The sequence below is a fragment of the Python bivittatus genome, unplaced genomic scaffold, assembly GCF_059951505.1.
Source record: "Python bivittatus isolate LINGU-HERP-01145 unplaced genomic scaffold, Pbiv_v1 ctg000610_np1212, whole genome shotgun sequence".
In the NCBI taxonomy this organism is placed as follows: domain Eukaryota; kingdom Metazoa; phylum Chordata; class Lepidosauria; order Squamata; family Pythonidae; genus Python; species Python bivittatus.
The window spans coordinates 20764193-20790968 of record NW_028277088.1 but is presented as its reverse complement, the minus strand read 5'-3'; the positions used below and the strand labels follow the sequence as shown (position 1 = coordinate 20790968).

Genomic DNA, 26776 nt, shown 5'->3' with positions numbered 1-26776 from the left:
TTATTTTACTGTATTTTAAAGAGTGAAGCATCCTCCATTTTAGGTCTTTGAGTGGTGTGCCAGAGGAATTTCCAAAAGTTGGTAGGGCCAGAACCAAGAAATAGACATGGCCAGATCAAAAATTAAATTTGATTCAATACTGTATGATGTTATTAATATTAAATTTAATTACTATTTGTATATTTAATTTTACAGTGTTAACACATTGACACAATTCAGCAGCAGCTTTTGGAGGCAGACTGCACATTGTCCAAGGGCCTCAGGCTGTGAACTTCTTCCATATAGCCAGACACGCCCAGGAAAATTATTTGCACTATACAGTACAGGTTCAGATTTCAATGGCAATCATCAGTGCTCTTGATGATTCAGCATGAAGGCATTTAATTTAAGATGGTGTACAGTATTGGCTTGCTTTCTGTTTGGAGTACTGTACTGGCTGAAGGTACCAGGCTAGAAACCAGGAGACCATGAGTTTGAATCCTGCCTTAGGCACATAAGCCATTCAGGTGACCTTGGGCCAGTCATTCTCAATCAGCTCTAGAAAGAAGGCACTGGCAAACTACTTCCAAAAACGGTTGCCAAGACAACTAAATGAACTTGTCCAGGTAGTCACCAGGAGTCAAGACTATTTTGAAATTGTTGTTTTTTAAAAAAGCTTGCATTACAGGTAGTCCTTGACTTACGACCACAATTGGGACTGCTAAGTGATGTCGTAAAGCGATATGTCACGTGACCATATCACTTAGCTACCGCAATCCCGGCAGTCCCAGTTGCCATCATTAACTAAGAATTGCAGGCCACCCCAATCCAGCCCAAGCCTCAGTAAGGTAAGGGACTGCCTCCAACTCCCCCCACCGCCTATCTCCACCCCATCCCTGCCCTTCCAGCCACCCTGCATCCTGCCTTATGGGGCAGCAAGCAGCTCTAGAACTGTGCAGCTCTGGGGCTGCTTGCCGTGCCCTGAGAAGCTGCAACCATCCCAGCCCAGTCCCAGCTGCAGTTGCCCTCGCCACCCTGCACTAAGGCCCCTGCCACCCTGTGCTGCACCACCCCAGCTGACTTTCGCTGTCTCCTTGCTCCAAAATGCCCCTTTGCAAAAAGCTCCTAGGCGGGGGCGGCACGGGGCCAAGATGGCATAGATAGAGGGGAGATAGGTGCGTGGGGGGAATTGAAGCGCCCTTGTGGTCAGAAGTGTGGGCAGGCTGCCAAGTGCCTGAATTTTGAACAGGTGACCGTGGGAGGCGCTGCAATGGCCATAAGTTCAGGCACTTTTTTCAGTGCGTTTGGAACTTTGAATGGTTGCTGAACGAATGGTCATAAGTTGAGGACTACCTGTATAGAAATAGATTTTTTCCTCTAACATACTTTGTAACATATTTAAATTTCTGAAATGCTCTGTCAAACAATAGCAAATTCACGCTGTAAATCAGATTCTTCTCAAATTACAGCCATTCCATCATAGTAACCTTCTTCCTTACATATAGCCTCAACCTATGTATCAAGCATTACATTATCAGCAAAATGAATTACTGAAGAACAGAATTAAAATAATTATTTGCATACGATTTTATTTGTAATAACAAACATCAATGGAACGCTAAGAGCTTGAGTTGGAGAATATGCACCATTGCCTTTTCTAATGGATCATGAGCTAAAACTGTATAATTTTATACAACAGAATGAGCAACATGTGGCTGTCCAGATGCTGAATTATAATTTCCAGTCCTCAAATATGCAACAACACATTCTGCTAATGGTTGACAGTTGCACTTTTACTTTCCACAAATATTTTAAGCCCACTAAAGGGCTAAAATATTACTAAATATTTTTAATATAGTAAAATAGTAACTAAAGTAACTTTAGTTTAAAATAACTAAATAGTAGTTATTTTATCACTAAATATAGAGAGCCAGTTTGGTGTAGTGGTTAAGGCATCAGGCTAGAAACCAGGAGAGTGTGAGTTCTAGTCCTGCCTTAGGTATAAATCCAGTTGGGTACCTTGGGCCAGTCATTCTCTCTCAGCCCTAGGAAGCAGACAATGGGAAACTACTTCTGAAATCTTGCCAAGAAAACTGCAGGGACTAGTCCAGGTAGTCGCCAGGAGTCAAAAACTGACTTGAAGCCCCCCCCCCAAAAACAATTAATACAAGTATTTAATATATGTATTTGGTTTTTTTTAATTATTCCAAGCTTCTTGTCACTGAGGAAATTGTTGACAATTTATATAAGAGGTGGGCAGCCTGAAGGTGCTTTAAACTACAGCTCCCATAATCCTCTGCTATTGCCTATTCTCACTGGGTCTTAGAACCCAAAACATCTGAAAGAGATCTGTTTGGCTATCTTTGATTTAAATTATAAAAGCCTGGTAATTGTATAAATCAGTTATTTTAGCACAACCCAGCAAGCAGTGCTCTTATTTGGGTCACTAATCCCTTTTTGCTTTTCATCAGAAAGATGATTTGTTCGTGTATGAGTTCTTTAAAATGTTCAGAAAAATAATAATTTTTATCTCACAGACCTGAACCCTTGGCTAAGTTTAAAAGTGTCTTGTTTTGCCTCTATTCAAAACTATGCTTCAAGCTAGAAATGTCTGACAACAGACAGCTAGAAGAGCTTGTGGGGGAGAAATTGAAATAATATTTGTTATTAAACTTTATATTCCCACAAAGCATACCAAACTAGTTTTGTACTTAGTAACTGCTGTAAGTTAGTGGAAAGCTTCTTATTGGAAAGTAATTGTAATTCCTTCTGCGGGAAAATGGCTAATTAAGTTGTCGGAGTACGCCTTGATATCCAAAAAACTTTGCATTTCAGAAGTAAATCTGACATAGAATTTCATTCAACTTATAAGCCACTTTTGGAGTATAATTCTTTATATGAGCTTGTATCACATTTGAAATTTGGAATTCTCTTAAGATAAAAGTCTTAGCATTCTAGCATTCAATAGTCTGTTAAATAAGGATTGATTTTTCACTATTCAGACAGAAATTACTGTAATTTCTATTCTTATTTTATGATTTATATAATGCTGATTACTGCTGTTGATATTTTTATATTACTTACATTTTAACAATGACATGCAGTTTTTAAAATAATAAAATATATTTTCAATTATGAAAAGCTAACTAATGAACTAAGGAAATTAAGATTAGGTAATAAATTTACCTAACAAATTTAATCCCATTTAATTATATGATGCTGTTAAAATCCCTGTTTATTACAGGTAGTCCTCACTTAATGACTATTTAACAACAGTTCAAAGTTACAATGGCCTCAGAAAAAGTGCTTTACGGCCTGTACTTATGACCATTGCAAACCATCTCACCACCCCCTGCAGTCACACAATCGTGATTTGCGACCTTCTTTATGATGATCGTGAAGTGAATCACATGATCGTTAAAGCAAATCACGTGGGCGTTAGGCAAATTCTGGCAAAAAAGTCCATTGACAAAGCTGGATTCACTTAACAACCATGTGATTCACTTAATGACCATGTGATTTGTTTAATGGCTGTGGTGATTTGCTTAAAGACCATTGTAAAAATGGTAATACAATTTGGCTCTGGTCACATGGTGACTCACTTAATGACTGTCCTGCTTAATAACTAATTTTCTGGTCCTTATTGTGGTAGTTAAGCAAGGACTACCTGTGCTTTGTTTTATTTTTCTTTTTTTGCCTCTTTTTCTTTTTTCTAGTTTTTCTATTTTCCTTTCTCAAAAATGTTTAATAAAAATATCATCATCATCATCCTAAGAAAAACCATAGGAATAACATATGCAGAATTGTTCCCTAGTAATTTGGGAACCGTTTATTGTTAATTGCACAAATAGACATAATGGGTACTACTACTACTTCTTTTTTTTGCATTTTGTTGCTATTTTTAATTCCCTCATTTGGCCACTGAACAAAGAAAGTGCAAAGGGGACAAAACAATAGTTCCTTCTCACTGAGAATGCTGGCAAGATGCCTAATGAACTGGATGGAAAATGCTCAGACAACTGTTTCTTTCAAAAACAAACACTCGTTTCAAGTGCCATCCCTCCTGAAAGTGCTGCTTTGGATTTCAGTGGTAGTTGAATTTGATTCCTTCCCCCCACTCCCCCCAAAATGTTAACAGCAAATCCTTTACTTAAGAAAACCCTGGATGAAGCAAACAGGGATTAACCTAATTGCAAAAATAAATACTCTCCACCCTTTGTCTGTTAATGTATCCTTGAGTCATACCTACTCCCTCTGCCAATTTTTTTGTTAGAAGCTGAAGAAACAATACTGTCCAACAACTCACCATTTCTTAAGTAACAGGTAGAATTGCTACTAAGGGTTAGTTCCATGCTAGTAAGCCAATAGTTTACCCCAATGTTTCTCAACCTTATCAACTTTAATATGTGTGGACTTCAACTCCCAGCATTCCCCAGCATTCTGGCTGAGTTTTAGGGATGAGTTTAGAAAGTTATTTGTTTTATAAAGTATATTAAGCAATATTTTACGGCTTATGTTATTTTTTTCTTTTCTTGCATAGCCTACCTCAAAATGGCAACAGAACATGCCACCAAGTTTGGTCAGAAGTAGCTTTAAGGACCACAAAATAGGGGTCCTTAAACCCCCCTCTGAATCCCATCACTGAAATTCAGTTTCATTGGTGACACAATGATTTGGGGGGCAGGGAGTTAAATAAAAGAAAGTTAAAAAGAAAGTTAAGCTTGTAATTTTATATACATGTATGTATGTATGTATGTTGAGGAAAATACTCCACAGCCAGTTGACTTTCCTAAATAAATATATACATCAACCTTAAAAAGAGCTGAAAATGTTGGCCTTGGCCGGCAGCACTTTCAGCAGGTTTCACCACATCCCCATTGGTGCACAATGAAGAAGATAGTGGAATAAGGCCTGGGTGGGGGAAAAGATACAAATTAGGGTTCGCAAACTACTGAGAAGTCAAATGGCACCAGCTTGTGTAAATTACTCCTCTCCTCTTTGTCCTCTAAACTTTCATTTCTATGATGGCTCTACTGAGGGGTCACCATGAAAAGGGACTCTTTGCATGTTCAAAGATGCTCCTTGACATGCTCACATTACCAAAAGGGTTCAATTATGACATATAAGAAAGGCATGATTCTATAAAAATCATCAAGTCACAACTATAAGAAGTTTGATACCCGTCCCTCCCTCTGCCCCCCCCCCACTTTTTTTTAGAAGTAAAATCTTACCTCAGAACAAAAATAAAGATCTCTTACCAGGCAATCTTACAGGTTTCCATGGTGCAGAGTTTGGCACGTAAGCTTGTTTAGTTGCAGTAACAATTAGCTGACTGTCCAGCTTATACTGAAACTTGATGAAGGCAGTGCCATCTGCTCCGGAGGTTCCTGAAGCAATGGGAACCTGGTTGGTAAAAATCTCAATGAAGGCTTCGGTGACTGGCTGATGTGTGCTGGCATCGCTGACATGGACCTTCAGAGTCACTTCTGCAACAAAAACAGAGTGGCAATTAGCACGTTCCACCTTGGCAACAAGACAAAAGCAAAGCAAAGGCAGGAAGGGGAGGACCAAAGGCTTTCTCCTGACTGCTGAAACTTTCCGGTATGTAGGAGAGTTCCTTGCCAGTGATGGAGCAGTAAATAGTGCTGTGCATCAGGGTGTCCACAAGCTGTGGCCAAAAAAGTCAAGCTGGTGACCACAATGGTGCAACACATATTAAAAAATAAGCAGAGCTTCAGTCATACTGTGACTGCCAGTTTGACCTTTTTGACCACATCATATGGACATCCCTGTGCATTCTTGACAAATAAGTTCCCAAGAAGAATTTACAGTTGTACTGTATGGGCTAATGGATATATGAGTAGTAAGAAGCAAGCAACTCTTGGTGGTCTGGGACTACAGTTTTGGGGAGAATGAGATATTTTGGGGGGGTTGTTGGGTTTTTTGGGGGGGAGGGTTTTTGTGTGTGTGTGTACATCTATGTTTTTAAATTTAAGGATTACATGACAACATCCTTCTCCTTACAGTATTGTTTCCAACTGACAGAGATTACCAGCCCACCATGCCAGAACAACATCCAAGCACCTCAGAAAGGGTAAGCTAGGCTACCATCCTTAAACCAGAATATCAATCGCAGATACGGAACAGGACAGAATGACAAGATCTGACATGTGGATGCTCATTAGCCAATTTGGGAGCAGGTTTGTGACAAGATTATGCAGTGGGCAAAGACAATCCAGATAAGCTATTTCCCATAACTGTTTGAAAAAACCAGGAACCACATGATTGCAACCCAACCCCCCACATCTCATTCCATGCAAAGGTACCAAAACAAACACAGAGAGGTTCAGAAACTGGAAACTCAGGAGAAGACTGAGACTGTAAAATGACTTGGAGGACAGAGAGAGATGAGCAAGAGATCCACAAGACAGTACAAGGGCAGGCTAAGTTGCAAAGGCCAGAACATGCTATGAAGACAAGTGTAAAAATATTACTTTTCTGGAATTAACAAAGTCCTATGACTGTCTGCCATAAAAATCACTGACAGATGTGAAGGTTGTACACCTTACATCCATGCTTCAAAGCCACATCCATCTGTCATGAAGGAGAACAGTGGAAGTTGCAGAGGTAAGGTAGCCACAGGATTAAATTCTAATGCCAAACCAACAATATCCTTCTTGTGATCCCAGGTCCTATGCGAATCCAATTCTTGGGATTACAAGTCAACTTATCCTGTTATACACAGCAGCAAAATATATAGTACAACCCAGAGGAACCCATGATTGCACTTGAGGTTTTTTTTATTGATACTTTAGTTTCCAGTAGTCCTTCCAGTCTTTTAAAGAAAATATCTCTTCCATTCTTGTGGAGAAAGGAACTTTCTAAAAAGCAGCTTAGAGGTTCAGCATTGACTAAAGAAAATTGCTTCCAGTTTGTATCCTTACTATTTCTATTTGAAATGTTTTATAAAAGGTGGAGATGGACAAATAAAAAAGAAAGGGGGGGGGGAGAACCAGAAAACAGAAAACATCAAAAGGGTACTGATCACTTAGATTTTCTACAGGAGAGCCTTCCCCTGCTGCCTAACATCTGCAATTAACAAGGATGTTTTCCCTCACTTTGCAGTCCAGCACATCTGGAAGCTGCCAGGTTGGGAAGGATTAACTTAGTACCAACTACAGATAACAGCAGGTGCTAAAGTGTATTTTATTTAAAATTCCCATATCTTCAGAAAATCTTCTTTTACGCAACCACATATTTTCTAGCATATTATTTAGAGCATTAGTCATGATTCAGAATTCACCCTAAGAAAAAGTACTGTCTGTGCTGTCCAAATTTTTCAACCTCCTACACATACTTCATTCTCCAATAATGCCACCATAGTAACCATCCAGCTACTTCTTGGTAAAAATTGTTTCAATATTTTTTGTGGGGGGGGATCAATAACCAATCCTGATCAGCTCTTTCCATCCCACTCAATGATTAAGCATTAATTTCCTTCCCTTGATCAGTTTTTAAATGAAAGTTTATGCAGAAAGATAAGCAGTTGACCTAACATTGAAAATATCTTCCCACTGTGTAATTTGGATATCCAGAGAGGGGGGAAAATAAAAAAGGGTTAGAAGGAAGAGGGAAAAACACATTATCACCTTCTCCAAATTGTTCTTCCAGACATACCATTACCCTTAAAACTGAAAGCTCCCAATTGCCACCAGCACCAGAAGCCAGTGGTAGGTTTATCCCCCATGAACCTGTAAACTGCCCATCACCACAGTTATAGCAACCAAATTCTTGACATCCATGCAGGATGAGCACATGGACAGAATGTGGATTATAAATTGTAAGATAATGCAACTTTTAGCTTTGTACAAAATGTTTCAAGAAATCTTGTCAAATTGAATTCTATTTGGGGTAGAAGAAACATTACAATGAAGAGAGACTTACTGACATTCTACATTTTATAACTGTACAGCAAGTAGCAGAATGAATATTTATTTTTTTGAAAACAGCAAGAAACCTAAGCTCTTAGGTCTAAAACTAGATAGACTGCACACCATATACATTTATTTTCTTCCAAGTCAACTTTCATTTTAAAAGAACCAGGATAGTGAAGGATAATGAGGCACGTGCAGAAGATATAACCCTTCCATCTTTGGAAGGCAAAAAGGATTTCAAAATGCTGAAAGCTTATAAATTCAACTGTTTGGACTGTACTGCATAGGGGCATAAAATTATGTAACTTAAAATAAGAGAAAAGGAAGATGATAATCAAAGGGTTTTGATTATAATGATTCACCCATAATGATCCACTCCCCTTTATTGTTTTCTGATGAAGAAGCTTCATAGATTCAGTGTTCAGCCTTTCCAGCTTGGTGCCATCCAGATTCACAGGGATCATAACCATCAAATTCCCCCAGCAATATGGAGGACATCAGGTCACAGAACTCTGAAGTATCTCAAACCCTTCCAAAAACAGCTAGTAAAGGATATTCCAATTGAATCTGTCAAAACCCATGCAGATAATTATTTCTTCCATTCCTCACTACCACAACCGACTTTTGGGTGGTCTCACATTACGTGTGATTAGTGTTCTTTCTTCACTTTTGCTAAAGTAGGCAGAATGGTAGGAAGGCAAATGCGCCCTGCTTAAAAAAAGTCCATAAAAATACTCTTACTTGTATTAAAAACAGTCATCTCTAACTGCAGGATTGTCACATAAGTATAATGTTTGCACATGAGGGAGTATGAATATGGATGTAGATTCTGTTGGGCAAGTACACATTGTACATCTAGCACAGCCCTGATGTATAGAAACCCCAACCAAGTGAGAAAACTGTAATTATTGAATTGTAGAGGCACTCAAACTCTCCACGCTTCTAAAACAGATTCAACTTTTCTGTGGCTGCAGGTCACTCTAAATTCAAATGTAGACCTACATAGGCACAAATTGCCTGAAAGAACAGTATTTGAACAAAAAGTTATGAGGCCAAGTGTTTACTCTAAGATTTTGTAGCCCCTATCATGAGTTGAGGGACAATGTCTGTAGTGGAAAAATTTATACCCTGTATAAATGTAGGGTATGTCCTGAAATAATGTAGGGTCAAACTAAATTTTAAGATGCAGCTTTCATCTATCAACTAGATCAAGGGACTAACTTTATCTGGGAAGCTCATCCATGTAATACAAAACCCCCACTTAGTGTGTCATGTGATATGTGTACATAAGCCATTGCTGAGTAGCCAACTGCCTAGTGTGTTAACGCTGTTCCAGCATTTCTGGAGGAATATGGTGCATCTGCAAAATGTTTTTAAATTAACAGAGCTTTTTTTTTTTAAGTGTGCAGTACAAATAATGTACAATATTGCAGATTTCTGACAGAGGAAACAGCCCTGTAGTTTGCTGCATTTAGTGGTCACACAAACTGAACATGCTCTTAACATTTACATTCTTTCTTCTTGAGCATCTTGGCTAATTACACCCCACTTGCTTTTACAACTGAGAAGACAAACCACAATCACTAAGTTTTGGTCAAACAGAGTCAGACAAATATAACTCTTATTTTCTATTGCTAAATTTGTTCTACCACGAAAAGAAAATAAAACTGCCAGAGGTTGTAATTTGAGGAAAGGTGCATTCAGAAGACACAGGGATCCAAAATCAAAACCAGAACTGACTGATCTGATTGCTTAAGGCTGAAAAGAAAATTTGCACAAGATTTGATGAATTCTCTGTGCTCCATCTGTTTGGCAAACTGATACTTCCCCTTTTTTAAAAAATGGGGATTGTCAGTTAGCAGGGGACTATCAATTAAAACATCCGAGAGCAGTAACTTGAAATAATCATTTGGCAAGCAGTTAGGGTTCCTGGCGGCCAAAAGAATGCTGATATGTGGAGATCTAGTATGTAAACTTTCCATATAAGCTCAGGATGTGTTTGGATAACAAAAATCTCAATATATAGTTTATTTGAAAACTTCCCAGGTGGGATCAATCCTGATTTCCAAATCTCCCTTAAAGAAGCAGACAAGTAGCATAAACTGTACATTAAAGGCTTGATTGTGCTCTCCTTGTCCAGTTCTACTGTGTCCCCAATACCCACTTGAGTGAGATCGTACAAAGGAAATATTTCACAACACAAATCCCTTTAAAACAAGAACCTGAAGCCCTTCTGTTAAGACAAAAGAAATGGATGCTGGGAGTTGTTGTCCAGCAACATCTGGTGGCCAACAGGCTCCACCACTTGCTATGAACAAAGAAGTTATTTCAAGGGAGAGGCAGTCTAAAAAGTTGGGCGTAGAAGGCCAGATTAATCTCGGACTGTTAAAAGGAGAAGCTCTCTTCCTAACTTGTTGGAGCTAGTATTAGGACATAAACTGAATGCTAGCGGAGGAATGGCCAGAGAAACATACCAGAGAACTGAAGAAAACTAGTTGCCGAGTTAACAGTGAAGTACACTAAGAAGTATAGGTCATGGGAGATCTCAGGATATCATGGGAAAATGGATGGAAGCATCTAATGTTTATTTTTAGAACACAAAAAGAATAAATCTGCTGCTATGGAAAAAAGGAAGAGAAGTGAGGAGTTCCTTGAAATGGAGAGGAAGGATTGGGAGGGAAGTGGGAGGTTTAGATGGCTAGTCAGATAACATCAGAAAGCAATATGTTTGCTAGATAAAAAATAATAATAAAATAATAAAATCAAGCAGAGTTTTTCTTTCTAGTAGTATTTGCTTGCTGTTTCTTGCTCTCAAAGTAAATAAACAATAGCAGGGGATATACCTTCCTGAGATGCATGTGGTGTTTTGTTTTTTTTTAAAGGCATGGGCAAGGTGGTTCCAGGTGGTAACCTGGTATTCGTGTGGTATTTTGAACTACAATTCCCATCAATCCCACCTACTATGGCTATTAATGAAGGATTCTGTAGCCAACAAAATCTGGAGTGATACAGACTCTCCACCCTACTGTAAACAATGATGCTATTTCAACAACAAAATGCATAACCTAAAACAGTGGCTTTCAGACGATGCCCTTTTAACACACTGGAATTCCTTCAAACCATAACACAGATCCACCCTTGTAATTTCCCCCAATAGGTGTGATTGGATTCCAGCCCAGCCCAGCATTCCTAACACAAAGTCCACTGAGTAGAGTGCATGGCCAAGCTGGTAGAGGCATGACCACCAAAAAAACAGAAAAGATCCAAGGGTTATGGTATGTAAAGCGTTGCCATCATTATGAATGGGGATTAAAAGGAATGGGGGGGGTGTGAAAAGGAGTGGGAAAGAAGCTGGCAACCCACAGAAGGATCTACTGACGGTATATTAGACAGATCCAGAGTTAGAGAGTTAGAAAATCTCCAGGGCAGCAGAGCCAACCAGCAGGACAAGGGAGTAGTAGGCAAAAGTACAACTAGGTGGTACTGGACACCAGTCATAGAGACCAGTGAAAAGTTGAAGCTCTAGTGTAGAAGATTCCGTTCCTGATGCTTATACCGGAAAACACGAAGGAAAGCTAGCAAGGGCTGAAAAGAGAAGGACCAACTACTGGAATAACTAGCATAGGATGTCTGCTGTCTCTAAACTGGACAGGGAATATCTGGGAATAGAATATTTATCTTTAGAATATGAGAATATAGATAACTGTTGGAAGGGGGAGAGGTTTAGATTCTTAGGTCACTGAACAACAGTAAATAGTATGTTTGCAAGTAACTAGCAATACTTTTTTCACAAATCACTTTCTTGCTTTTGCTTGCTCTTTTACAATAAAGTGAACAAAACATAATATCTACCATAACTTCCTAAGTCCCATGTGTTTGTTTTTAAGGCAGGTGTAGGCAGTCAGTGCCCCATGCACAATCCCCACCACTCCTTGTCAGTGTGTCCAATAGTGAGAAATGCTCCACACTGAAATTCAGCAAATGTCTGGAGGGCCAGTGAGTCCCTACCTTGCTGTAAAGAATGAAGCTACACCAAAAGGTACAGCCTCATACAATGGCTTTCAAACAGAACTTTCAGAACACCACAAAATGCCTTGAAAATGTATCTAGGCTATATGATTCTTCTCCCATGGCAGTGAACTGAGAGCCAGGGTGGTGTAACTGTTAAGGTGCTGAACTGGATCCAGTAAGACCCAGGTTCAAGTTTATCCTTAGCCACGGAAAGTCACTGGGGGACTTCGGGCCAGTCACTCTCTCTCAGCCCAGTGTACATTATAGGTTGCTGTTGGGAAAAGTTGGAGGAGGAAGCACTCTACATAATGCCTTGAATTCCTGAATCAAAGGTGGGATTGAAATCTAATAAGGAAACAAGTCTTTACACGCCTATTATTCCAAAAACAGAATCAAACCACAGAGTGCATGGCCAGCTGGTAGAGACATGAATGCCAAAGAGTAAAAATTGGAGCACAAGAAAAATGTGTCAACACCTTCAAGATTAAAAGGAACTGGTGAGGAGGGGGTGGTGGAAAAATGCAAAGCAGGATAGCACCAAAGAGAAGGAACAACTGATGGCCTAATCAGGATAATCTACATAGAGAAAATAATGCTGCCTGGTAGCACAGCCAGCCTACTAGCCCAAGACAGATGGGTCAGTGAAGCCTATTTATTTATATTTATTTATATTTCAAATTTGTCACCACCCATCTCACTGCAGAGTGACTCTGGGCGGTTTACAGCAAAAACAGAATAAACATTAATTAGAAGAGATAAAAATTAATTAATTAAAATATGCTACAATAACAAACTCCCTATATAATACTTCCCAGAGTGGTACGCACCAAATAGTCCAAGAGCAAGTAAAAAGGAATGCTTTCCCCCCCTAATTTGTAGTGGATCCAATTCCTGAAGCTAATATTGGAAACTAAAGGGGAAAAAGCAAAGAGGAGCTAATCAGAAGACTGAGTAAAACAAGAACCGGAGAGGAAGGGCTGGCCAGTAGAATATGTAGCATTGGATGTGGGCTGTCTGAGTGGGAGGGTGAGTATCTGGGAATAGAACATTTATTTTTAGTATATGGTAAGATAGATAACTTCTGGGATGGAAAAGGATGGAGAGGTGGAGAACTGCTGAAACAAGTGGGAGTTCTTTTAAAAATTATTACATACAGTATGATAAAACTGGAACATCAGAAACATTTTGAAGATGACGCTACACATCCTACAGTCAAACATTTTTTCTCTTTTTAGCATTGTTTGCTTATGTAGTTATGCTCTTTCTTCAGTAACATCAGTAAAGTTTGATTCTTCCTAAAAGTAGTATTGCTTGGGTTTTTGAGGCAGGGTTAGATAACTTGGTAACTTCCAGATGTTTTAGCCATCTCCCACAGTCCTTGGCCACATGTAGAAAGAAAACTGCTGGGGTTTCAACAAAGCGGCATGGAAAACTTCCAAGTAATATGGATTTTTTTTTTTTGGAGTTGTTCTGTTCATAATGTAATTTTACAGGCTTTTAAAATTTATTTTTTGGTTATTATTGTTAATTTTGAGATAACATATTATTTTATGACGCTGCACATATGTGTACTTGGTCTTCTTTTAAACTCACCCACAGTGTCTGTCGTCTGATGAGGACTCAAGTACAAAATATGTTGAGGGCCACAGAGGTTTAAATAACTACTCTCAAATAAAGGGTCAGTACTGCAGACTAATAGGGCCTGACCCTTGTGATAGTCCCTTGGGTGCCGCTACATATCTCCTCCTCCTCCTCCTACATTCCTTTCTGTGCAAGGTAGAAATGCAGTGGGATACTTCAAGCCAACATCCATACTGGTTTTTTTCCTTGGGGGGCGGTGACTTTGAGTCAGTGTCGACTTCTGGTGACTGCTTGGACAAGTCCCTGCAATTTTCTTGGCAAGATTTCAGAAGTGGTTTGCCATTGCCTCCTTCCTAGGGCTGAGAGAGAATGACTGGCCCAAGGTCACCCATCTGACTTTGTGCCTAAGGCAGAATTAGAACTCACAGTCTCCTGGTTTCTAGCTTGGTGCCTTAACCACTACACGAACTGACAGCTTGGAAATTGCTGGAGATCATATTTTGCAGTGAATTCTTTTTTTTTTTCCACCATAAACTGTATCTAATACAGTAAAGTCTTCTTCAGTTTGGTGCCCTCTAGATCAGTGTTTCTCAACCTTGGCAGCTTTAAGCTGCGCAGACTTCAACTCCCAGAATTCCCCAGCCAGCTGGCTGGGGAATTCTGGGAGTTGAAGTCTGGGCAGCTTAAAACTGCCAAGGTTGAGAAACACTGATCCAGATGTTGTGAGCTGCAAACCCCCAGAATTCCCAGCCAGCACATAAGGAGGGTATAGGTTTGAGAAACCAGAATAGAAAAAAAGAATAGAAAAATAAACACTAAAAAGAAAACCCTCTCCATTCATTTCAACTAAACAACTGAAAAACAGGAGATAGGCTAGCAGTGTTTCCCAGAAGCAAAAATCTATATGCATATTGTTATAGAATATAAGAAGTTTTAAAAAACCCCTGCCAATCTAGTATTATATAGTGGATTACTTCCACCCTATAGCATAGTTTTCAAATAAACCTTTTCTTTCATGGAAAATTTAATTAATAATTAAACTTGTACATGGCTTTCAGCAGCAGACAGACATGCACGTGTTAATAACTTAGCAAAGCTGGGTCAAAAGCTAGATTGAAGGGACAGCCGGAAATTCAGATTTCTTTCCAATACAATGGACTGAAAATTTTTCATATGGGAGAGAAGTCTTTAGCGAAGGCTGAGAAGTATAGGATAAACATACAGAAAACACTAGACTCTTCAACTATAAAGACAGAATTCCTGCGCTTCAGAATTTGAGGACATTCAATAATAAGAGAGGTCCTCTCAGACTATTTCCCAATCCAGCTCTGTATAATGAGCAACAGCTAGTAGCAGCACGATCATTTGCATGCTTACTGAGATGTAAATTTAACGCGGTCCATCCGCGTCAAAATCACAAAAGCAGTGTCACGCGGTAAGCTCTGCTCATTTTCAGCATGTTTATGACTTAACAATGCCCATACAAAAGAGGCAGAACTTGCACCCTTCTGTGGGGTCAGTGGATTCATTCCCAGAAAAGTGTGCGCAGAACTGAAACCCAACGTAGAAGTACTGCCTTACCCTTTCTAACACCTTGTATTGCTGAAATTTAAAATGTCTTAACTTCATGGAGTCTTAGTAACATTTTTGTGAGTATTTTGCCAGTTCAATACGTCAGTTTTGAAAAGAAGTACATATTCATTTTTTCATTATTATTATTATATTTCAAATTGCACTTACTTATTAAACACCCTTCTATAACACTACAGTCGAAAAGATTCTTGGTAGTATATGATCTCAATGAGAATTTGGTATACATAGAATATAGCAAAATGATTTAAAACCACCACAGTAAAATCTAAAATTAGACAAAGGCATCAAAAATAACAATTATACCACATCAACCAAAACCAATAATAAAGGCAATAAAAATAAAAATTAGAGATGGCACCATCAACAAACACTACTCCAGAAGTTTCAAAACTTCTTCAGAAGTTTTTGAAATACCATCAGTGAGGGGGTTAGTCTGATCTCCACCAGGAGGCTGATATTCCACAGTGTCAGTGCTTTCTATAGAGCAGGGGTCCTCAAACTTTTTAAACAGGGGGCCAGTTCACAGTCCCTCAGAATGTTGGCGGGCCGGACAATAGTTTGAAAAAAACATGAACAAATTCCTATGCACACTGCACATATCCCTCCCGTGGAGTATGAGGAGAGGAGGAGAGCCGCCAGACCCGGCATACCTGCCATGTAGAATAGTCCGGCTCTGCGATCTCCCTCCTCGTGCATCGCCTGCAGCTCCCGACACAGCCCCGACACTTCCACTTCTGACAGACAGCAGCGGCAGCCAATCAGGCGGGTGGGCTGGATAAATGACCCTGGCGGGCCGTATCCGGCCCCCAGGCCGTACTTTGAGAACCCCTGCTATAGAGAATTCAAAGTAGTCCCAATTACAAAGATCAAGGTTCTTTTTTACTACCTTTAACTACTACCTCTGTTAATTAGCTATTCAGTGATGGAGTTCTGTATGACACAAACCAGTTAATGATTGGTTTATGGTCAACATTTAAAATAATTCTTCGTATACCCCTCTTCTCACTAAGCCCCTTCCTCCACTTCTATGGGTGTCCACAGGAGGGAAAGAAGTGGGGCTAGTGATGAAATATATGCTGTAACACTGCAACACAGATTCTGCCCCTTAGGTACTGAGATATTGTGATGCAAACATGAAAGGGCAGTTTGCTTAATGACATCACAATGCATTTGGTCATCTTGATGTCATTGTGCTTAGATATGGATACTGAAAGCCCTATAGGGTAAATCAGACTAAGAAACCAATACCACATAGGTCTAAAACTACTTTTATTCAAACAACTATGGTAACAGAATCTTGCAAGTTTGAATGTGCTTCCTTTCTCCCTCACTTTATCTTCCTGTGAATTACGGAAGGGCTTGTCTGAGACATTTTCTCAAATTAATTTCTTGAAATGTCTGATCACTGTGGATCCTCCTGCTGTCCTTCAAAGACATTCCCTCTTCTCTCTGCAGATATCTATGCCTTTTCCCCTTTTCTTCTCTCCCAACAATAATGTCTATACATTGTGTATCTATCTTTTCAAAATTTATGTACATTTGACGAAGGGAACTGTGATCCATAAACGTGTATATGATAATACATTTGTAATTTTTATAACATGTAAGATTTTTTTTAAGCCTCTGGTATTAAAACACAGCAAGCTGTCTTCAGAGTATAGGCAACATAGTAGGTATCCTTCAGTACAAGTTCACTAAGCCAACAGTCATAGCAAATGGTGGGATGAATTTCTGGAGGACACCAGACAGGTTATCTCTGGCTGTCTTATATGTGGTCAGATAATCTAATTTACTGACAGCATCTCCACATAATCACCTCCAGCTTGATTTTTTTAAATAGTGAAATTAGTGATTAAACCTAGGATTTTCTACGTGCATAGCATTTGCACTTGTCATTGAATCATGGTCCCTCTCTTATAACTCTAACTCTAATCCCTATGTTTGCCCAACATTTACTCAAAAGTAACTTCACACCCATTTCTTCAACTTCTAAAGATCTGAAAGCCGTAACTATCATGGGTACTCCATTATGATAATCCTTGGATTTTATAGAGGAAGCAATAATGAGAAGCCGCACAGCAGAATGCTGTACAAACAGCAGCTTGGAAATGAACTAATGTGTTAATATCCTTTCCCAGCACTTTGGCCATAGGACCTCTCAGCAAACAGATCTACCCGGATCTTCTGCTATTTAGAACCAACATTGATTCAGTGGCCAAAATAGTTTTTCCTGTTTTGGCCACAGGATATAGAGAGTAAAGCCCAATATATGATTTTTTTAAAAATAGGAATGTGGAAATTGCTAAACATTCTTTTAATTTTTTTTAATTGAGTCTACAGTTTAACTGCAATTGTAGGGAAATATACCAGTTCAACATCTTTTTTTATTTTGTTAAAATCACAAAATATTTTGTAACTATTAATATTACAATGTCTCTGTATATAAATAGTATAAATTCACATATAATATATAATAAATGAGCAAAAGATATGTTAAATACTATATATTGACATATCTTTTGCTAATGTGGTATTGTTAATGTTCATTTCCAAAGATATATTCAAATGCAAATCACCCTATTCTAATCTTTTGATATATCTACTTGAATGTTACAGGCCTTTGAAACAGAAATTCTACAATGTAACATTGGTGAACTTCGATGTAACCAATCTTTCAGGAGGGGGTGTCCATTAAACCCAAATTTATATCATTCAAGTGAATTTACAATATTTGCATAATTACTTAATTGACACAAATTGAGTCATTTGCAGTAAAATCTCAGCTGAACAGAGATACCCTTGACTTAATGGATAAAACCTGATATTAATGCATTTTGGTGGGGGTGGGGTCCAAATGAAAAAAGTGCTTGGGGTATCTGAAGTCCACAAATCATGTATTTACTATACCACTGTTTGCATATAGTACAACTTTCAGGAGCATCTTTTTTTTAAAAAAAGAAACATTTTTGTGGATTTGTGATGTGAGAAAGGTAAACATTGGTAAAATTTCTTTTATGCTAGAAGTCCAATGGAGGTCTAATACCCACATTCTCTACAGCAGAATTCTTTTCTATTTGTAGTCAACAATCCTTTCCAAGAAATACATGCATAGGAATTAGTCCCTTTTTAAAAGAACTATCGAAAGAACTCTAATATGTTAATGCAAAAGTTGACACAGAAGACATCTAATTTCTTTGTGTATTGAATCTCTCCTTGCTTTCTTAGAAAGGCTTCTAGGATTTCTAGGGATGTAAAAAATGTCATTACTCTGCAGTCTTTATGTCTTCTGATTCAACATAATCTGCCATTTTTAATTAAACTGCTGTACATCCCCTTTCAGATAATTAATAGAGACATTAAATTACAGGACTAGTTACAGAAAACCTCTTTAGATATTACTGTAATAAAACTCCTGTAGCATAACCTGCTGTCATTTATAATAGCTACCATTTATTTCTCCATCCAGTTTTCAATGTCACACAGACTACATCCATGTTCTCCTTTAAATCATTCTGAATTATTTTTCAGATGAATGCTTCTAACGAGGTCCTCTGCTACAGAAAGAACAATAATGATAGGAAACCAAAATTATTCATATATACACACACAGATACATACACAGATAAATTAAATTACTATGGGGGCATGCTAACAATGTGTTATGCATCTTGGCCCAAACTGTAATTAAGAAAAATGTAACCATTTTCTGTCCAGGGCTGCTCTGAAATCGGGTGGAAGAGGATGTGCGCAGAAGCAATACATTCTAAAATAATGCAGTGGCTCTGAATGTAGTGTCAAATAGTAACCAAACTCACAAATATTAATCAATGTTGAAATACTACCTGCTTCCCATTGAAGTATATTATTTATTTTATTTATTTATTGGATTTCTCCCCCGCCCATCTCCCCCACAATAGGGGACTCTGGGCGACTTACAAAAAACATTAAAACTATAAATATATCTAAAACACATAAAACATCCAAAATTTAAAACAATACTAAAAAAGGAAGATCCAAGAAGATGGAAAATCAGGCTGCGGAAAGCTGGCCACTATGGGGCTAGCCATCCCCCTGCTTGAAGTATTCCCTCCCCACCCCAGGCCAAGTGGCAGAACATATGTATGTATGCCACATACATATACTGTATTTTACCAAAATCATCTAACCTGAGAATGCTGACCAGATAGTTATAACAGAGACACCCATTTCTCTCATCTTACCCCAAAATTGGAAGGATGATGCTTTGGAATAAGGAACAACAACTATTACTGTATACCTTCAGAAGCTAGAATTGCTATCTGATCCTTGTTTACTGTTTGTGACAAACTCCTGACTTTGATGAGGCACCACAGTGTCTCCAAAACATCTGCCAAATCGATTGCAGGCTGATATCTCAATAGATGGAATTCAGGTTTGTTTCTCCAAAGAACCTCTCCCGTGTAATTACACTTACACAAAAGCAAACAGGTCACAATTAGACTGCACCTTGGTAATTCCGTTGAGGGTGATTAGGAAGATGGGTTTGTTCCTAGACCCAGGACAGTATAGCTGGAGCATACTGGAGTCCTTCACTGGGCAAAACAATAGTTAGTTCACTTACAAAAGCTGGCTTTCATTTATTCCCCACATTCTACAAACCTGGAGAGAAATGCTCAGGAAGGCGGCAAGAAGAAATAGAAGTATCAAGAAGGCCTGCCTATGGACACCCAAGCAAAGATGCCCAGCCAGTCTCTCCCCAACCATCTTCTCTGCAGTAAACATGTGCTAAGTATAAACTCAGTGCTACTCAACCTTGACAACTTTAAGGTGTGTGGGCTTCAACTCCCAGAATTCCCTAGCTAGAATGTTTGCTGGGGAATTCTGGGAGTTGAAATCCACACATCTTAAAGTTGCCAAGGTTGAGAAACACTAATCTAAGGTTAGGCATCAGGTTTGAAGGCCTAGGAGGCTACAAATAAAGGAACTATTGTATATTTATTGCTGATCTATTTAATTTATGTACTGTTTTCATAAACAAAATAGCCATTCATGCTACAAAATGTTTACATTACATTTATGTACAAACATCACCACATTTACAAATTATTATTAACAGTTATTGAAAGATCTTTCCTCATTAAGAATGTAAATTCTATTTCAGCACTGCCAGTACTGAAGTCATCCTGTGCCAATTAATTCTGAAAGCTCAATGTGAAACTATTGACATTTAATTTCATTGGCTAACCCAAAGTTCAAGTGTTTTGAGACAGAATTTTTCTCAACAGACAATTTGTAATTTGTTACATTTGTATTATGTCCTTCACCCAGTTCGCTTAACATTCCAGTGCCTTTTTTGATTTTTAATACTGTAACTGCCAGAACAAAGTAAAAGCAGCTTTATGTCTACAAAATCATAAATGCACTCCATCAACAGATTTCTGAATAACTGCTGAATTGCCCTCTATTATCACATTCCTAATCCAAAAGTTTTAAGGAAAGAATGTCCACATTTGTAACCTAATCAATACGTGCATTGGGCTGTTAATAAAAAGTACCCATTTAACACACATGGCTTCAGTAATAGTGAACAAGATGTTTTGTGGGTCATTAAACTAATGTACAAAATAGCATTTTAATGCATCAACTGAAATTCTTCTTGTGAAAATAGTAGCACTGTTACTTATCGAACATCCAAATTTCCAGTTTATTGCTGAAACGGTAACAACATTGCAAACAATGCCTAGAACAGTAATGAGAGGAGAAAAAATTGCAGTCATTACTATGGCAGTTACAGTCCAAAATACCTGGAGGACTGGGGAAGACTTATTTTCATAGGATACCCGTGCATAGAGAAGCAGCTGAGCCTGTAGGATGGATGGCTGGAAGTCTCAAACCTTCCCTCCCAGAAGCCTCTGAGTCTTCACACACTGGCCCTGCCTCCTGCTTTGGGGTAGTGGCTTGATAGTTCCTGTTGACAGCACCTATCTTCCAGGAAATGCATCATCTTACCGCTAACCCAAATAGGTGAGGGAGATATGGCTTGCCCAACCTGTGCTGCTTTTCTGGCAATTAAAGGGCAAGAAATGCAACAGCTGAAATAATTTTAATTAGAGGTTTCAGCCTTTCCTCCCCACTTTGATGATAGATCAATCTCACTAGAGATAAACTAGATCAAACTTTTAGGAAAAAAACACCATAAACATCCTTTTTAATTTTAAATATCCAAAGAGCTAACATACAATAGGGAAGGAGACAGTGCTCCCAGCAAATCTTAAAATGCTGCTGGTCTACTACAGAAGAGCGCTGTACCAGAATCTATGGAAAGATAGTAGAATTAATTGCTACAGATCAGAAGATTCTAAAGAAACGTCATTTTCTTGCCTAAAAGTATGCCAATTACTGAACTTGTACAAAGAAACTTTAAAAAACAGAACATTTAAAAACCACAGAAAAAGATGCTGACCTTAGTGCAGGTTTCTGGCTAGACTTCTTACCTAATCCTTCAGAACTAGAAGTCCCTTGAAACAGATGTTCCCTCTGTTTCTTCTACTTGGACATCCTCATCTAAACTTCAATCAGAAGCTATATAGAACAACCTGGTGCTTTTTCCAGCTGCTTCTTTCCTTCCCTCCTCATGTTGTCCCTTTTTTTCTGAAAAGAGTCACATTTTCTGACTCTACGATAGGGCAAGACAGCAGGTAAAAAATATGGATTCAAGGAAATGTGTGAGCTGATAGGGGAACTACATTCACAATACCATGTTTGAACCAATTTTAATTATTCAGTTTTCTGACAACCAAATTTGTTCCTGTGAAGGCACATTTTTCAAAATGAAACAATCAAGAGTTTTAGGCAATTCTGCAAATTATGATTTGCTAAGCAAAATGAAGAGGCAGAAGAAGTCCATTATGATTTATTTGAATTCAGCCATATTTACTTATCAGATGTCAAGACAATGTGAAGCCAATTTTCCAGACTGCAAGTTTATTCTATCTATTCTCCTATTACCATATTACGAGGCCTGATCAGTGGATGAACTGTGGTTAATCTTAGCTCTACCATTAAGAAAACAACAAATTAAATAAGTGATGATTTTTAGTTATATAGGATGATTCTTTTGTGCAATCTACACATTGAAAGCTACAAACTAACAAACAACAATTGAGCAATGTACCTATTTGTACTTTCCATAAAATGTACATTGCAAATACATATTTATATCCTGTTTGCCTGTTTTCACCCACCAAGTAAGCTATTTGTTAGTAAACTCATTCTGTACTTGAAGCAGTCCTAGTTCCTTTTCATTTTTTACAGCCTTAAAGAATAATACAACTGCTCATGTATCCATGCATCTTCATATATTATTTAAGCCTTTATGAATATAGTAATGGAAAAATATAATGGAAGAAATTTTAAACTAGTACTAAAGAGAGCTGAAAAGTTCAGCCTCTTTTCTTCTTTTATAAATAAGACCAAACAATTAATACATTTACAACCCATGCACATGTAATACTTGTTATAAAACTTCCACTATTTTCTACAGTATTTTTAGTAAGATTTCTCACAAAAATTTTCCTATCAATTGATTTACAAGCTCTTCACATCAATATTCAAAAGAAAATTTATACAACTGCATGTTTGACAAAATGCTGATTCAGAAGTTCTCACCGAGAGCAAAAAAGTTGTGGATCAGAGCACTTGCAAAGGGCGGTCTCCCCAGTCTGGTGCTTCTTAGTTGTTTGAGGACTATGGAAGTTGAAAGAACCAAGTTGAGGAAGGTCAGATAGCCTACATCCTATTACACTCATTGTAGTCTGTCTAACAACAGAACACCAAACACACAGATCACTGCAAATTCTGAAACAAACATAATAACAGGCCAATTTCTAAAATATTACAATTTCTATCACCTCCATTCTAATCTTGCCATCTAATGTTTTCTTTATTTCCATGTACTGTGTAGTGGAAGACAGCAATGATATAGAAGGTCTTTTCTTTTTTTATTCAACATGGCAAAAGTAATTGTTTTAGCTACTAGACAAAGTTTCTGAATGTAAAAAATAACAACTATAAAACTTTGTAAGTTTAGTCACCACAATTGCCAATAGTGAATGTTCTACCAGCCCTTGGCAAACATGAGCCTCAGGATTTCTTCTGCTGTCAGAGTTTCAGGGAAAAGGGATAATCTCTGTCCCCATTCCAGGCTGCATTTTGTCCAATACACTCACATTAAAGCAAGAACAGAAGTAAAACAAGCCTGTCTGTCTGTCTGTCTGTCTGTCTGTCTGTCTGTCTGTCTGTCTATCTAACAGAAGATGGAGCATGTTTTGGGGCCACAATCTTCAAAAGAGCTCAGATCAAATCACATACCAGATTTTGTTCCAACAGTTCTCATGCAACACTCTTCTGTTAAATTTGGAAGAGGCCTTCCATAAGTGTACAGAGTAGAAGTTTGCCCCAAGATACTATCTGTAGAGTAAACTGAATTATCAGAAAGATAAGCAGAGGAAGGAGGAAGGGGAGCAGGGAGAATAGTTGGGAGAACTTCAATAAGACTTTGGTATAAACCTTGCAGTGGGAATAAATTTGATAGATAAACTGCAGTGGATGTAAATCTGATAGATAAACACACATAATTAAGAAGTAAGGACTTATAACGGCCATAGTAATATACCAAACAGATGACCAATTATAGAAGTGTATTAGCCATTAGAGTGCAATGCTTGCATAATTAGAAGTACCCTATTGAACTGAAGAGACTTCATCTTCCTTTGATCTATTCATGCTTTTTCTCAACATAAAATGCCTACTTTAATTGTAAACAAAAAAAGATGGGATTGGATCCAATGTTAAAAAAAAAGGAGCCTCCAAGAATTATAACCAAGGAATTAAAGTCCAGAACATAATAAAAACCTTTAATGCTTGGAAGTTCTCCTCCATTTTTTGTGCTAGATCTTAACCATTCCAAATCATTTCAGATTTTCAGATTTAATGGGAAAATACCTAACGTCTTCCAATGTAACCTAATAAAGATAGCAAACTTGCATTTTCAAAAGATAAAATTGTCATCTTTAACAAGGATCCCAGTGTCTTCACAGAGGAGGGATGATGCGTAATGCAGGGAACAAAACAGGTCCAAACCCTCAAGCCCAACATCCATCTCCAGTAATTTGCTTATGAACGGGACTAGAAGACCACATCTCCACAAAACACAATATCTGAAGATCACAAAAATGCACTACCCTACTTTCAGCTCTTGCCATGCCAGCAAGGAATTGGGAATCATTTTGAAAGCCTTGGGAGCAAATTTTACAGCCAAAATGTATGTAAATTTGAATTCTCAACCTTTGTTTTCCTAAAGAGACAATAAGGAGAACAAATGTGGCATTTCCTCAAAGTGACACTATTCTATACTCAAACAGAAGCATGTAGAATGCAATACCCAGACTTCCCACTGATTACTAATAAAACAACTTACAAAATGCCTATACAGGTAGTTCTCACTTAACGACCATAATTGGGACCAGGATTCTGTTGCTAAGCAATGCAATTGTAAAGCAAGACATTACATGACCTCATCGCTTAGCGACCACAATCCCGGCACTCTCAGTTGCTGTTGTTAACCAAAAATCATGGGTCGTTGTGGAGGGATTCCCAGATAAGGAGCGCAGGGGAGGGTGCCACAGGAGGTTGGGGGAAGCCCTGGGAGGCCCAGCACAGGTCACACACAAGTTGGGGGGTGCTCCAGGGTGATGCAAAGCCTCGGCCACGCCCGGAAGCCCCAGCTGCCCCAGCCCAGCCCAGCCCAGCCCAGCCCAGCCCAGCCCAGCCCAGCCCAGCCCAGCCCAGCCCAGCCCAGCCCAGCCCAGCAGTGCTTATGACTGCAGGGGCGCTACAACTCCTTTGAAGAAGGAATGGCACGAGCGACTTGGAGAACAGTGCAAGCTGCCTCAGGAAGAAGGCCTGGCACAGCCAGCAGCTGCCTCACATACAGTAGGGTCAGGCTGGGCTCACCTCATCAGCAGTGGGAGGAAAATGGCTAAGGTCAGCTGGGTGTAGCAGAGCCTGTAGAGCACAGGGTGGCGGGGGCAATTGGGGCTTTGCGCAATGGTGCTGGGGTGGCTGGCCATGGCATGGGCCTTGAGGTGGCATTTCTCAGTGGCAGCAGGAGCACTGGAGCTGAAGTAGAGGCCTGGGATGGTGGTGGCAGTGGTGGCAGTGGTGGCAGCTAGCTGACACTGCTGAAGGCCCCAGGCCTCTACTTCAGCCCCAGTCCTGGCACTGCCAAGTGCCACTGTACAGGGCGGCCAAAAGGGCATAGACTGGGGGAAGAGACAGGCAGGTGGGGGAAGTTGCAATGCCCTTGCAGTCATAAGTGCAGGCAGGCTGCCAAGTGCCTGAATTTTGATCATGCCACCGCGGGAATGCTGCAACAGCTGTAACTTGAGGCACGGGTTTTAAGTCCATTTTTTCAGCACTGTCGTAATTTCAAATGGTTGCTAAATGAATGGTCGTTAAGCAAGGACTACCTGTAATTTATATGCCAAACAGAGATCTGTAAGTTAGATCCACAGATTTCATAGTCTTGGGAAAATGTACGCTAACCCTGAATCTGATGTACAGGTAGTCCTCGGTTAAAAATTATTCATTCAGTGACTGTTTGAAGTTATGATGGAGCTGAATGAGACTTACAACCAGTCCTCTAAGTTGCGGCCATCGCAGCATCCCCAAGGTCACGTGACCACGATTTGGGCACTTGGCAACCAGCTTGCAATTACAACAGTCACAGCATCCTGTAGTCACATGATTGCCATTTGTGACCTTCACTGCAATTTTCCAAATCAATGGGGAAGCCAGCAGGCGGTCACAAATGGTGATCACGTGACATCATGCTTAACGACAGTGTGGGATTCGCTTAACTATTGCAACTGGAACTACCGGAACTGCCATCATAAGTTGGCATGGTCACATGACATCTTGCTTAGCAACAGAGTTCCTAGTCCCAATTACTGTCATTAAGCAAGGACTACCTATACATAATTTCTCTCCCATTATAATCATAGAGGGAGATTACAAAGAAGTAACATAACCCCTAAACTGAATGTAAAAAGAATGGTCTGTATCTCATTCTCTCTGACATTAGACCAATAATCAAAAGTGGTATCTCTGCACTGATAGAATTGCTCCATAATGAAAGCTTTTCTCAAAGAATATTTATCAATGTTAAATAGGTAGCGCTGATTATAGTTATCACACTACTGTAAAATGGGAATCCTTAAATACTAAGATGTATTAGAATAATCTTTCCTATTTTACAGAAAAATATATAAAATATTATTTTGATACCAATGGACCTGGTCATGGTAACAATTAGGAAATTATGTAGCTCCGTTAAAATGTAACTTTCAGTGCTCGTTTAAATACATCATGTCAACTTTTATGAAACAATAAACTTACTGAATATATTTGTTTAATGTAGCGTGGTTTGTGAATAGCACAAGCAGTAATACCTAATATTGATCACTTTTAAGTAGTACATATTTATTATTTAAATGTATACACTGCCTTTCTACTGGTTAAGGTAGCTAGCAATGTAAAGTATAGAAAATGAAAAACAGATTAAAATAACTAAAATCATTATCAGTACAATTCAAAAAGCCAGATCAGGCAGATCAGGATGTTTCTAGGTTTGTTTTTTT

General features: G+C 38.8%; 1 protein-coding gene and 1 long non-coding RNA gene across 5 annotated transcripts in view; one reads left to right on the top strand and one right to left on the bottom strand.

The window, feature by feature from the left end:
- LOC112540249 (uncharacterized) overlaps positions 1-11719 on the top strand; it is a 47876-nt gene extending 36157 nt beyond the window's left edge. The window contains exon 4 of the long non-coding RNA XR_015797798.1: positions 6006-11719. This is a non-coding gene — a long non-coding RNA (uncharacterized LOC112540249). The remainder of the gene's footprint in view (positions 1-6005) is intronic.
- The window catches only part of FAM171A1 (family with sequence similarity 171 member A1), a 73718-nt gene that overhangs the window by 29303 nt on the left and 17639 nt on the right, over positions 1-26776 (bottom strand). The window contains exons 1-3 of one of the 4 annotated variants that reach the window (XM_088150473.1): positions 18546-18627; positions 15749-15929; positions 5238-5465 (exon numbers count right to left, since the gene is read on the bottom strand). In XM_088150473.1, coding sequence (XP_088006599.1) covers positions 5238-5465; positions 15749-15929; positions 18546-18548 — 412 coding nt within the window. In that variant the 5' untranslated portion in view covers positions 18549-18627. Of the gene's footprint in view, positions 1-5210; positions 5466-15748; positions 15930-18545; positions 18628-26776 lie in introns of those variants that run through there. The other 3 variants (XM_025164441.2, XM_088150474.1, XM_088150475.1) reach the window with 3 other exon arrangements.